Genomic DNA, 14046 nt, shown 5'->3' with positions numbered 1-14046 from the left:
CACACAAAAAAAAAACTGACCATGTAACCTTGGGCAACTTACTTAACCCCAATTGCTTTAAAAAAAAAAAAGTTCATTTAAACCAAGACTGTAAGATCTGGATACTGTTTGATCTGTGGGACATTGTGATGGGAGAGGGTAAGACTTCTGCATGAAGGCTTCGTAGTAGTCGTGGGCATCCAGACAGTAGCTTGAGTTTACTGGGCATATCTAGATCAGAGAAGACAGAGGGGCCAGAAAGGAGAAAAGTACAGAAGGAATATCTTCCTTGGGAGAGAACCCAAAAGGTGAACTTTTCCAGTTGCAGAATTTTTTCCTGGGGCCAGCACTATTTTCTGCCCTTTCTTTCTTCCCAAAGGACAGGTTGGATAGAAAAGGAATTTATCCCTCAAAACAGACTTTTATCATGTCACTACTTCCACCCTTTCCTTGATTCCTGCCTTACTTTGCTTTGCATACTAACCAGCCTCAGTAGGAGTGGGGTGGTGGTGCCCAGAATCCCCATAATTTTAAGTGCTTGGGCCTTTTATGATGTACCATTCATACAATTTAGCAGGAATTTTATTCTCCACTGAGGAAAAAATAATTGTGCTTTTCATTCATTCAGTTTATTCAATAAACATGTATTAGGAGCCTTCTATATGTTGGGCAATGTGCTTTTGTTTCAAGTAGCATTTCTGGTTAAGGCCTCTATTAAATGGAAGATATATTTGGATGCATTTCTACAAATTTAAAAAATTGGAGGGGATGGGAAATTCTACTTAATGGGGGGAAAGCTTATTTTAAATGGAGTGAGAGTAGATGAACAGAAGTGTAAACAGATGCATTTTTGATCAATTTGCTTAATGTTCTTCCATGATATACCGTAGGCATTAAATGTAGCCTTCAGGTGTAACATCTGTACACTCCCTTTATGGCTATTTCAACAGGCATATGAATGCATTAAAATACATGAGGAATCATCCTCCCATCTCCTCCTACATCTCCCCTCTTTTTTTTGCAGAGGTTGAATATCATAGCTATAGAACATAGCATATAGTGTCAGACGTTTTCAGTATGTTGGTTAATTTTGTGGAACTGTTTTTCCCCTTATTATTCTTTGTTAAAATAGTAACTAGCATCTATAGAGTGCTTCGGGGTTTGCAGATGCTTTATGACTATTATCTCATTTGGTCCTAACAGCAATAGGAGGTAGGTGTTATTATTATTATCCCCACTTTACAAGTGAGGAAACTGAAGCAGACAGGGACTTGCCTGGGGTCACATGGCTAGTCAATGTCTGAGGTCAAATTTGAGCTCAGATCTTCCATGTCAGGTCCAGCACTCTATCCACTGTTCCACCTAGCTGTTACAAGGCATGGCTCTCTGGGAGGGAGAGGCCAAAGATATTTTAAGAAATGTATAAAAATAGATGATATCAATGCTTCTTTATTGTAAAAGAACATTAGCTAATATTTATATGGAATTGTAAGGTTTGCAATGCACTTTACATGACACATTATTTTATTGGATTCTCATAACATCCCTATGAGGTAGGTGCTAGTATTGTCCCCATTATATAGAGGAGGAAATTGAGCTGAGTTAATTGCTCTTCCCAGGGTGAGTCATACAGCTAGTAGGTGTCTGAGTGGGGATTTGAACACCAATCTTTCTAACTGCAAGCCAAGTGTTTATCAGCTATGACAAGCTGCCTTTCCATGACTGGTAATATCTGGATAGCTAGGCCCAGATTTTGGTATGTTGCTGGTGAAGCAACTTAAACCCTAAATTATGGATGAGTTTACATCTGCTGAAGCTTTATTAAATCCTTCTGTGTCATGTAACCTTAAAAAAATTTTTCGCTCCTCCCTTTCTCCTTTCTCTTCACTCCTTCCTTTCCCTCAATTCTAAAACTTTGTTATTAGGCATAAAAAAAGTGCCGAAGAAAAATTATTTGAGAATTTTGTTGCTTTGAAGATTTGAGAGATATGTGTTTCTCTCCTGATTCTAAGGGCTATAGGAAGGGGAGGTTAGATTGGGGTGGGGGGTGGGGATTTTTAGAACTGTGATTTCATAAGTGTCAGAAATTCCCAGCATGGACAATCCCTTCACTAATGATGATTGGATTGTAAAATATAGTCCTAGAGCCATCAGTTACTGAGCAATTAAGTGACTTATGGAAGATTGTATAGCCATGTGTTAGTCATTGCCTCTGATTTCTTAAGCAACGTCCAGTAATTTCTGATGTATTTAATTCGACTTCTCCTTAGTTCTTCAATTTTAATAGATGACAGATTATTTAGGTAACAGATTATGATAAAGATTGACACCTAGCTGAGAAGACAATATACTCCTCATGACTACATAGTAAATATATCTTAATTTTCCTTAATTTACAGATTGTCCTTCAAGAAGGAATCATGTCTTGGCAATTTGCACTTCTCCTTCTCAGTACAGTGACTTTGACATCAGCCTACTCCCATCTTGATCCTTTCTCTCTTGAGGAACTTGGCTCCGACACTGGAATCCAAGTTTTTAATCAGATCGTCAAATCTCGACCTCGTGAGAATGTCATCATTTCTCCCCATGGGATTGCATCAATCCTAGGAATGCTTCAGCTTGGAGCTGATGGTAAAACAAAGAAGCAGCTGACGACCGTGATGAGATATGGTGTCAATGGTGAGTTGTTTTCTCATCACTGGGATAACTGTCTTTTACAGGATGCTGTCTTTCTTCCTCAGGATACATGAAGGATTATTGGGGGAAATCACTGATTCCTAGAACCATAGAATGTTAGAATGAGCTGAAATATCAGCTCTGGAGCTGAGGGACATGTGTTTAAATTCTACCTGTATTACTTTGGGCAGAAGTCACTTGACTACCCAAGGCCTCAGTTATCTCATCTGTAAAATGGGGAAGCTGGCCCGAATGACCCACTTTCCAGCTTTAAATCTATGATCACATGATCTGGTCCAGCATCTCATTTTACACAGAAGAACGCTCTGCCCATAGGAATCCAAGTGGCTGCCCTAGATAATGTAGTTAGAAGGAAAAGTGATACCAGACCCTCAGACTGCCTAGTTCCCAAAGCAACATTCCCAAAGCAACGTTATTCCGTTATACAGTACAGCCCTCAGATGAGTAGGCTATGCACTAAATGTGCTTTAAGGGGGCAGCTAGGTGGTACAGTGAATAGAGTACCAGCCCTAGAGTCAGGAGGACCTGAGTTCAAATCCAGCCTCAGACACAAGGTAAAACTAGCCATGTGACCTTGGGCAAGTCGCTTAACCCCAATTGCCCTGCCTCCTCCCCTCCAAAAAGCAAAGAAAAAAAATGTGCTTAAAAAAATAGTTATTTAGTGAAAGTATAGCCTGATCATAGTATGATATATTTACTTAGGGCTATAAAGGAGTTCTGAAAAGTAATCATTGTAACTCTTTATTTGATAGATGAGGAAATCTTGTCCTATTTGAGGATACTTGAAGAAAGTGAATTCCTTAGGGTCAGACAAATAATATGGCAAAGTCAGAACTCAAACCTAGGTCATGTGATTCAAAATTCAACTCTCTTTCCATTATACACCATGATGCCTCTAGGTAGAAAGAGTTGGGGGCTGGAAGTCAGGAGACCTTGGTGGTCCTAGGATGACCACCAACCAGCAATATAACTTTGGGCAAGTTGGTTTCCATCTCTGTCTCCCTGCTCTCATTACTTCCCCGAGAGCATGAGTGTGTGTGTGTGTGTGTGTGTGTGTGTGTGTGTGTGTGTTGATGCTTCCTTCTTCACCAGTCTAGAAATGAATCTAGAGGAACATCTTGTCTGAAACAAGGGCAGGGCAACCTGGCAATCAGGACTTTGCCTCAGGGTGCTGAATGAACTTCAGGGGAAGCTGACTGTGCTTGAAATCAGCAGTTAGAAACAGTTGAGTTTAGCACCTTACTAGTAAGAATAATTAGTTAAAATAGGAAGCTACCAGATGATAACTTCTTCAGCTGCCTATTGTGCCCCAGGTGAGTTGCAACCTGGCCCCACTCCAGTGACCACAGACTTACTGATAATGTCTGCCTACAGAAGCTAATGTCCTAGTGTCTCTTCCTTTCCCCCTAAGGCAATTTTTCAGGGTCTTATCCCAACAACTGAGTTTATCTTCTAAAGTTGACTGGAGGGATCCTTTCATGCTATTTATACGAGGTTAATTTGGAGCCCCAAATTGCTAATTATGGCTCTGAGCTAGAGGAAGTAATTAAAACAGAGACTGATGGTCCAGAATTTCCTCTGCTGTATAAACTGATATAGGGTCAATCTCATGCTAGTTGGCTTACTCTGAGGGCTGGAATATCCCTTTGGGGCATAAAAGGAGGTATGGTACAATGTAAAGGGCCCAGGTTTTGGAGCCCCACAAGTCCAGTTTTGTCTCTTGCTTCTTGTATGACTGGGGAAATCGCTTAACCCCTTTGGACCTCAGTTTCCTCAGCAATAAAGTGAAAGGCTAGAATAGATGACCTTTAACTCCCCCACCAGCTCTAAATCTATGGTCCTTTGTAATAAGGAGAGTAGTTTGTAATCTCTCCTCTTTCAGGGAAGGAGATTGTCCTTACAGGGTTCTTTACTTAAGGTCTGTGGACTTTTAAAAATATATATTCTGATCATTGAATTTCAGTACAGTTGATGTCCTTTGTACTCCTTTATTTTTATTTTATGCATTTAAAGATATTATTATGAGAAGGGGATTCATGAGACAATCAAAAGGATCTACATAAGAAAAAAAGATTCAGAACCCCTTTTAGGAGAGCCCAACATAAGAGGGGAATATTAAATGATAAACTCCTTAGGGACAGGGACTATCTTTTTTTATTAATTGCATCCTTGGGGCTTAGCATGGCACTTGGAACATAGTAGGCACTTCTTGTTGTTTGTCCTTCTTTCTCAAAGAGGACCAATGACATCAAGAGGGTGATGTCTTCTTGACTTTTATATGAATTGATTTAAGTGAGGCAGGGCTATGCAAAGTCGTCAGCCTCACTATGTCCTCCGGAATCATCTGAGTCCAGGGCAAGACCTAGGTCACAATGACTGGCAATGGCACTTGATAATTATTTCTTGGATTGGTATATAAATGTTAGTTGAGTACTTTATGGTTTGAAAGTCTCTTTTCCCTCACAATGACTCTGTGAAGCTGTCAGTATAAGCGTTATGCTCATTTTAGAAATGAGGAAATGAGGCTCAGAAATTTATGATTTTCCCAGGGCCACTCAGCTAGAAGGGTTAGAGTCAAGTGACTGAAACTCACCACCCTCCTACTTGTTAGCTAATCGGATAAGGTTTTGGGTGGGGCTGATTTTGAGATTAAACTCAGGAAGAAGGGGCTCAGCGAAGGAGGAAGATTGAAAGATTAAGGTCAGGGTGGCTAGGTGTCCAAGTGAATAGAGCACCGGCCCTGAAGTCAGGAGGACCTGAGTTCAAATTTGACCTTAGAGACTTAACACAAAAACTAGCCATGTGACTTTGGGCATGTCACTTAACCCCAATTGCCCTCCAAAAGGGAAAAAAAAAGATTAAGGTCTGGTTTTAGGGGACTCCAGTATTTGAGCCAAGATTCATGGATAGACTTCTATACATTTATAACTTTTCTTTTTGTTATTTTAACCCCTGTATGTCTCCTTATGGTGCTTGAGAGTGAACACTCAGACAAAAAAAGAAGCCACCTAAGAGAAGATTTAAAAGCTGTTTTCATGGAGCAAGATAAAGAAGGAAAAAATTAGAATTTAATGAGATGATGAATGTAAAGAACTTTGTAAATCTTTAAGCACTATGCAAATGCCATTTATGATAAGTAGGCAGAAGTCTGCCCTACCTCACCGTAGGCAAGGCTGGTGTGATGTGCCCAGTTTCCAAGCAGAGCAGGTGTCATCTAGAAGCTAGAAAGGGGAACCAGTAAGCTAAGTCCCAGAGTTGAGTAGGGGAAAAAAAAAAACATGGGGTCACTACAACTCCCTGGGCCTTTTAGGTCTTGCTTGCCTGTGTCATCAGCTCTCTGTATGGAATTAAGGAGGTATTTCTGGACTCCATTGCATCATGCAAGGCCTCTTCTTGTGGGCTTTTTCTTCAGAACAATTATGTTCTCTCAAAAACCACTGGCTGTGAGATTTATTATTTCACAGTTAAGTCCGTTGCCTCCGAAAGATGCTAATGACTGGTACTCTTTTATAGGACAAGCCCACACTTGTAGACCCTATGAAAATAGTACTTGTTTTAAAAAAAAAAACCCACGTATAAATCCAACCAATGACGCTTTGAAAAACACTGCTGGTCTTAGCCTTTTTATAAGTTATCCCTCCACCTCATTCATCTTCTCTGGCCCTCTCCTCATCCCTATTCAAAACAAAACAAAAGGAGCATTGATAGTATTGAAATCTGGGACTAAACTGCACAAGATTCAATTGGGGAAAAAAAAAAAGAACAATGAATGACCAGGTACATCCTCAGCTTTCAGGCCCCTTAGGACAGGATGGTTGTGCTGTCTCTATGGGGGAAGGGCTGATCTGTAGGGCAGTAAAAATGAGGAAACAGTATAGTATGGATTAGAAAGAGTAGAGGTCCTGGGATCAAGCCTGCCTCTGCCTCTGTCACCTGGGTGACCAGGGCAAGTCACTTAGCATCCCTACGCCTCTGGTGGTTGTGGGTGTGGTTGTCATTTAGTTATTTCAACTTTTGTCTCTGGCTTTTTGACCCCATTTGGGATTTTCTTGGCAAAGATGCCAGAATGGTTGGCCATATCCTTTTCCAGCTCATTTTACAGATGAGGAAACTGAGGCAAACAGGATTAAGTGACTTGCCCAGGGTCACAAAGCTAGGGTCTGAGGTCAGATTTGAACTCAGGAAGATGAGACTCCCTGACTCCAGGCATGGTACTCTATTCACTGTGCCATCCAGCTGCCCCCAGACTTCAATTTATTCCTGTGCAAAATGAGGGAATTGAACTTTCTGTCCCCTAAGGTCCCTTCCAGCTCATCATCCATGATCCTTACATATTTTTGTATATGTGTGTGTATGTATATACATATATGTGTGTATATGTATATATTTATTTTATATGCTTATATATTTGTATATATACTTTATATTTATATATCTCATATATACTTCTATTTATATTATATACTTCTATTATATATATATATATATATATATATATATATATATATTTCTCTGTATATGGCATTTTTCTTAGGTCTGTGATTTCATCTATGTAAGGGAGTCCTAGTGAGGAAACTCTCTTCACCAATGCAGATCAGCACTTACCCTGTTAGTCTTGCCTAGGGTCATTGATTTTTTTCTCTCTTTAGTTTTGGCCAGGTAAGCCCTAAAGTGTCATATGAAAGGCAGCTGCTGTGTAGTAGATAGACAGCTGACCTCAAAATCAGGAAGATCTGATATTAATGTGAGTGACAAGAGGGCTCTCCAGAATTGCTGGAAGGTCTGTGGGTCTTACCTAAACCTAATATCTTCTTCATCACCTAGCAGACCTTCTGCATACAGTAAGTGTTGATTGAGTGAATTGCTGATAAAACATTTAGTGAATAAATGTTTTGTCGAAGGTGAACAATGTGCCCAATGTTTGAAATTGACCCTGCTTTGAGAGAGTCATTTTTCTGAAGAAAACTGAAATAAACAGGAGAAAGCCAAGATCTTAACTCTTTATTGACACAATAATTTCCTGGTGTCTTATCATCTTGTTTCACACTTAAGTATTTCAGACACCTGTGATTTTTATCTGGGTGGAGGTTCCTTCTAGTGAGAGAGCTCAGAACTTTTCCATGCCTTAGTTTATAAACAACCTTGTCAGTTGCCAGGCTGAAGAAATCCATCACCCAGTGGCCAAGCCTCTGAGGATGAGTCTTTCCACATTCAGCTCTTCCAATCTTCAGATGACAGTCCTTTGCTGGACTAATAATTAAAGTTTTTTCTAGCTTGGTAACATTCAAGAACAGCAGTAATGGCTAGCATTTCTATAACATATTAAGGTTTGCAAAAGACTGTACATTATTTTGTCTCGGTTTTGATCCAGCAACCTATAGCTTCCTGTTCCAAACATGGTGCTGGATTCTGAAGATACAAAGACAAAGGTAAAATAGCCCCTCCCTCAAGGAGCTTATATTCTCTCCAGAGCACACTCCACTATTTTTAAAACCCTTTTATGGAGCTGATGACACAAATAAGCAAGAATTGGCACACCTTGGGAGATGAAATGGCCTTGCATTTTTTCTTCTTACCAGCAAGCCCCAGGGGTCCCCTCCACACTGTGACGATCCATTGGAGATTGAGTTATTATTAACCATTTTAGAATTAGGTAAGACATATATTAATATGCAATAAAGTTCAATTGAGTCAGTATTGTACAGTGGAATGAACACTGATACTAGGGGTCAGAGGACCTGGATTCAAATCCTGGCTATCATCCTTACTACCTGTGTTTCTGAGCCTCACTTTTTTCATTTGTAAAACAAAAGGGATGGACTCTTGCGGCCCCTTCCAGCTCTAACTCAAGGAACATGTTGTTCAAATATATCTTTAGAACCATAGACTCATAGAAGCATGGACTGCTGCAGCTGGTAACTTCAGGGTCAGGCAAGGGCATAAGCAACATTGGAACTGCTTGACTGGAAGGTATCATCAAAGAGTGTGAAAACAAAAGGAAAACAAAAGAAAAATCAAGTTGATTCCCTTGAGATATGAGAACCAAGGGGGACCTTCGAGTCCATCTCCTCTCGTCATGTGAGAAAGCATCACTTCATCTTCAACTCTTTAACTGTACAGGTGACGCATATTCACCTGCCTCCGTAGTTGAATTGCATGTGATCTAGGATCCATTTTGGATCAGGATATTAGCACATTTGACCTTGAGCCTGTAGTTAAAGTTATGGTCTGCAGGAAAAAACTCTTGATTGTGAAGGTGATGTCAATGCATCAAAGATGTCAGAGCCAGTTCATTCTTATGTTGATAAATATATATGCTTTATGCCTCTGCCTTTGCTGTCGACTAATTTTAAAGTCCAATGCTTCCTGGGATGTTACCTGGCTCCCATTTTTTTAAAGAGAGAATTCACTCTTATAGACAACTAAAGAGACAGAAGAATTGCCCTCCTGCTGTCCAGACATCCGATTTAGAATGTCCTCATTCCCCATAAGTTGCAAGACAGAGGTCTCCTTTTTTTTCCCTCTTTATAATTAATTTGCCACATTCTCCCATGTCTCCCACAGGTTTTGGTAAAGTTTTAAAGAAGATCAACAAGGCCCTCGTCTCCAAGAAGAATAAAGACATTGTCACAGTGGCTAATGCTATGTTTGTGAAGAATGGCTTTAAAATGGAAGTGCCTTTTGTTACAAGGAACAAAGATGTGTTTCAGTGTGAGGTCCGGAATTTGAACTTTGAAGCTAAATCCTCTGCTGCTGATGCCATCAATCTCTGGGTTAAAAATGAAACTAGAGGTGAGTATTTGCAACACCCTGAAAAATACTTAGGGTGACGCAGAGCGGATGAATAGTGAGATATTAAGATAGAGTACTGAACATCTCAATGGATTGTCCCACTTATTCCTCAGGAAGGGAAAACTTCATTAATCCAGATCCTGCTCATCTGGAATCTATAATTATTTGAGCAGCCATTTATATTTATAGATAGCTGCCCCAAATCTTCTCTTCTTACTAAATGTCCTCAGTTCCTTCAGCAGATCCCCATATGACTTGGTTTACAGTTGCTTCAGCCTCTCCTGGGCATGTCCTAATTTTCAATCCCCTTCCTAAACACCTAGAAGTCTGCTGAGCCTCAAATACAGTGTATCTATAACTTCCCTCATTCTAGACACTGTGTTTCTCTTCATGTAGCCTAAAACTAAATTGGCTTTGGTTAACATTCTGTTGGCTCTTGAGCTGCCAGTCTAGTAAGGTATCCGGATTTAGTCAGAGAAAGCTATCCAATCACTTCTCCTTTGTACTATACTTGTGCAATTCATGTTTTAAAAACCCAAGTAGAAGATCCATCTTCTTAGAGTCACACCATCATTCCTACCTTGTTTATCATTTTGGATCCCCATTTTGCTATGTGACCAATTAAGCCATCTCTGCCAAATTTAATTATTCAGTCAACATTTATTAAACACCTACTATGTTCCAAGTACTGTTCTAAGTGCTAGGGTAGGTGTAAAAAATACAAAACAAAAAACAAACAAAAAAATAACCAGTTCTTGCCCTCAAAGATTCTACAATCTAATGGAGGAGACCACGTGCAAACAAATATAGACATAGGAGACTATGTATAAGATAAATAGGAAATAATTTAATTAATTAATTAGAAAATAACTAGAAAAGGAAAAGCACTGAAGTAAAGAGAAGGGAAATTAAGGGAAATTTTCTTGTAGAAGGTGGGATTTCAGCTGAGATGTCAAGGAATCCATCTGGAAGATTGATAAGTATTTTTGTCTTTATTCAGAAGTAAATAGCATGGCTAACACAATAGGCAAGGACAGAACCTAATAGCATTCCACTATGGACCTCACCATAGGCTGACAGTCATGATAACTTCCATTTATAAAACACTTTAAAATCAGCAAAGCCCTTTGCACACACTCTGTCTTTTGATCCTTGTAACGACCCCTTTGAGATAAGTGTTGCAGGTATTATCACCATTTTACAGATGAGGAAACTGAGTCCTAGAGTCAGGTTAAAGAACTTGTCATAATCATTCAGTTGGGAAAGAGCCAAGGTAAGATCTGAAATCTTAAGTCTTACACAGTACCCACTGACCCCATCTGCCCCTCCACAGCATAAGTGCTTAATAAATAATTTTTAAATTGCCAAAGTCCCCAACCCCCCTCCTTGGTTTGTTTTTTCTTTCAACTTTATAACATTGAACACTAGAGTTCTGCCACCAATGCTTCTTTCTTGGGTCCCTGCTATTCTGCTCCTAATAGAATTTAGGACCATTCCATCTGGACTTTCTCCCTTGAGACTTTGAAATGAAAATTTTTTTTTTAAATTGGACTATACAGTCAGGAGCACAGAAATTTTGAACTGGACTTCAGTTTCCCATAGAATTATTCATATAAATGGTGATTATAGTCTCTTACCTTGCTTTGCAAAGTAAGCTTGCAAATCTGATTTTTTCGCATAAAATAAGTGCAAAACTATACAGTAATAGGAAATGGTTGAAAACAGGGTTACTCTTTTCTATTACATATAAAATACATTTTAAATGGTTTTGTCACTATTCCATCCATAGTACCTTCTGCATAGTACCTTCCTGCCCTGAGCCTTGGCCCCAGCTGCTGAGCCAGGAGCCTGCTGGCTCTGCCTGTTAACTAATCCCAGAAACATGCTCCAGGAGGGAATGGGTGTGGGAGCACCCTTTCATTCCCATAATAATTGAGGCGCTGCTCCTCCCACCAAGAGGAATAGAAAGACCATGTCGGATGCCTTAAGCCTGGGATTGAGGTGAGAGGAGTGAATCCCTTTGACCTCTCAGCATAAAACCCAGGCAGGAGCCAACATGGGAGCAGTACCTGTGTGCCTCCTGAGGCCTAGTACTGTTACACAGTGTGCTATTCGTATAGGGGGAAAAATGGTGATAGGCAAGCAGAAAAATGGCAGTTTATTCTGCTCCCTTCTCTAGGTAATCTCCAGTTTCCCCTGTCTATAACTTGTAGGTATGTTTGTTTGCTTGTTGTCTTTTCCATTAGATTGTAAGCTCCTTGAGGGCAGGGGCTACTTCTTTCTTATTTATATTCTCAGCACTTAGCACCTATGCCTAGCATAGTAGGCACTTAATAAATGCTTATTGACTGGCTGGAAAGGAAAAAATCCAGAAAGTTCTGGAAGTGACCAGAGTGTAGGGCCTTTGTACATCAAAAGGACGCATCCATCAGTTGTCCAGTAAACATTTATTAAGTGTCCATTGTGTGCTAGGCACTGGAGATAAAATATATAGAGAGAATAAAACCATCTTTCCTTGCAAGCACGAATGTGTCAGAACTGCGTATATTTTTGTCTTTGTGCTACCTGAGGAAATGCTTTGGGACTGTTAGAAATTAGAGCAAGGACAGGCAGCCAGGGCGTGAGTGTTGAAGGGCTTCTTTTTCTCTTCTGCTCTCTTACTTTCTCAGATGGTTGTATTTGCAGTCAGGAAGACCTGGTTCAAATCCTGCTTCAAACACTGATTAGCTATTCGACCCTGGGCAAGTCACTAAACCTCCCTTAGCCTCAGTTTCCTCATCTATCAAATAAAGATAATAATAGTGCCTTCCTGACAGGGTTGTCATGAGAATTAAATGAACTGAAATTTGTAAAGAGATTTGCAAACCTTAATTCTTTCTACAAATGCTAGCTATCATTCTTATTATTCATTTGAGGATGATTAAAATAGTAGTTTGATGATGACTACCAAGGTCATAGAAACATTGATTTCTAAGAAGGAACCTGAGATGTCTCTCTAATTCCAACCCTCACATTTTACAGATGAGGAAACTGAGGCCTGAGAAGTTAAGTGATGGCAGAGCTAGAATTTGAATCCGGATCCTCTGCCTCCAATTCCAGTGTTCTTTAGAAGACTGTGTAACGAGCTCCTTGGGCTTTCACCTTCAGAGCACTATTTAAGTTGCATTGGAAATGCCCTCTCACGTAAAGCCTTGACAAAAATGAAATTGGCTCACAGGAACAGGAGACTAGGTGCACAGTTTAAGGAATTTTAGCAGCTTACAGAGATAGTGCTAAAAATAGTTGAGAGACCCTGCAGTGATAGGAAAAGCTTCAAGTGTTTTTAAATTAAACTTCAAATTTCAAGGACCCTGATCTCTAAGCTTTTTGTTTCTCCAGAGCAGCTGGTATCACTTCTGTTAAGTAAATGTCAAAATGCTACAGTAGCTTGTTTGCAGCTTGGTTTTTAGTGATATCCATGCAGAAACCGCAGTTGGAAGCCTTTAGAGAAAAAGGAAAAGGAATTTTAAAAAATTGTTTTTTGACCAGAGTTCACAAATTTTCATAGAAGCTGGTCTCCTGTGCACAGAGACTGGGTTGATGCCTTTGTGACTTTTAGTAGGTGATATAAGCCACTTTCAACAACTTGAGATTGGAAGGCTGGGAGGTAAGACACCTGGGTTCTCCACCTGTCTTTCATCTTGAGCAGGCTGCTTTTTTCTGGACCTCTGTTTCCCTGCCTGTCGAATCAAGGTTTTTAACCTTAGAGGCCATCAGCTTCTAAGAGGTATAGATTTCAGGGGGTCTGTGAACTCAGATGAGGACAAAGTATATGTGTGTATGTGTGTGTGTGTGTGTGTGTACACACACATATATACATATATCTATATATGTGTGTATGTATATATGTACGTATATATACATACACACATGTTTACATCTTAATTTTAACTAACATCTAACTGAAATTTAGCACTTTCTCCAGTTAACACATTCTGAGAAGGGGTCCATAGGTTTCACCAGACTGCCAGAGGGATCCTTAGTATGTGATAGACTGCTATTATATTCTAAGAAATGATGAAGGGGCAGCTAGGTGGCACAGGGAATAGAGCACCAGCCCTGGAGTTAGGAGGACCTGAGTTCAAATGCAATCTCAGACACTTGACATTTAACTAGCTGTGTGATCTTGGGCAAGTCACTTAACCCCAATTGCCCTGCCTTCCCCCATCTAAGAAGAAAAAAAATGATCAAGAGTATGGTTTTAGAAAATCCTGAGCAGGCTTGAAGTGAGTAGAATCAGGAGAATAATTTATTCAATAACAATAATACTACAAAGACAAACAACTCTGATTTCCACAATAAAACCAACCACATAGTTCCAAAGGATTCAAGATAAAAAATACTATCTACCTCCAAAGAGAGAGGTAGACTCAAAGCATTTGGATAGATATGTGGACATAGATAGATATGTATGTTTATATAAATATAGATCTCTATATTTATTTATTTATATTTATTTGGGGGCATGGCTAATGTGGGGATTTGGTTTTGCTTGACTTTGCATGGCTGGCTTTGTTTTTCTTGTTTGCTCAGTGGGTT

General features: G+C 39.7%; 1 protein-coding gene across 2 annotated transcripts in view; it reads left to right on the top strand.

Moving 5' to 3' along the window:
• Positions 1 to 14046, top strand: part of SERPINE2 (serpin family E member 2) — an 81104-nt gene that overhangs the window by 45970 nt on the left and 21088 nt on the right. For both annotated transcript variants that reach the window (XM_069104534.1, XM_069104535.1), the window contains exons 2-3: positions 2379 to 2658; positions 9241 to 9468. In XM_069104534.1, the coding sequence (XP_068960635.1) occupies positions 2400 to 2658; positions 9241 to 9468 (487 nt within the window). In that variant the 5' untranslated portion in view covers positions 2379 to 2399. The remainder of the gene's footprint in view (positions 1 to 2378; positions 2659 to 9240; positions 9469 to 14046) is intronic.

The sequence above is a fragment of the Petaurus breviceps genome, unplaced genomic scaffold (genome assembly GCF_028583685.1).
Source record: "Petaurus breviceps papuanus isolate PSGF00001 unplaced genomic scaffold, PetGlider_PUasm1.0 688, whole genome shotgun sequence".
Lineage (NCBI taxonomy): Eukaryota > Metazoa > Chordata > Mammalia > Diprotodontia > Petauridae > Petaurus > Petaurus breviceps.
The sequence above is the reverse complement of the archived record's forward strand: the minus strand, read 5'-3'. Positions and strand labels throughout refer to the sequence as shown.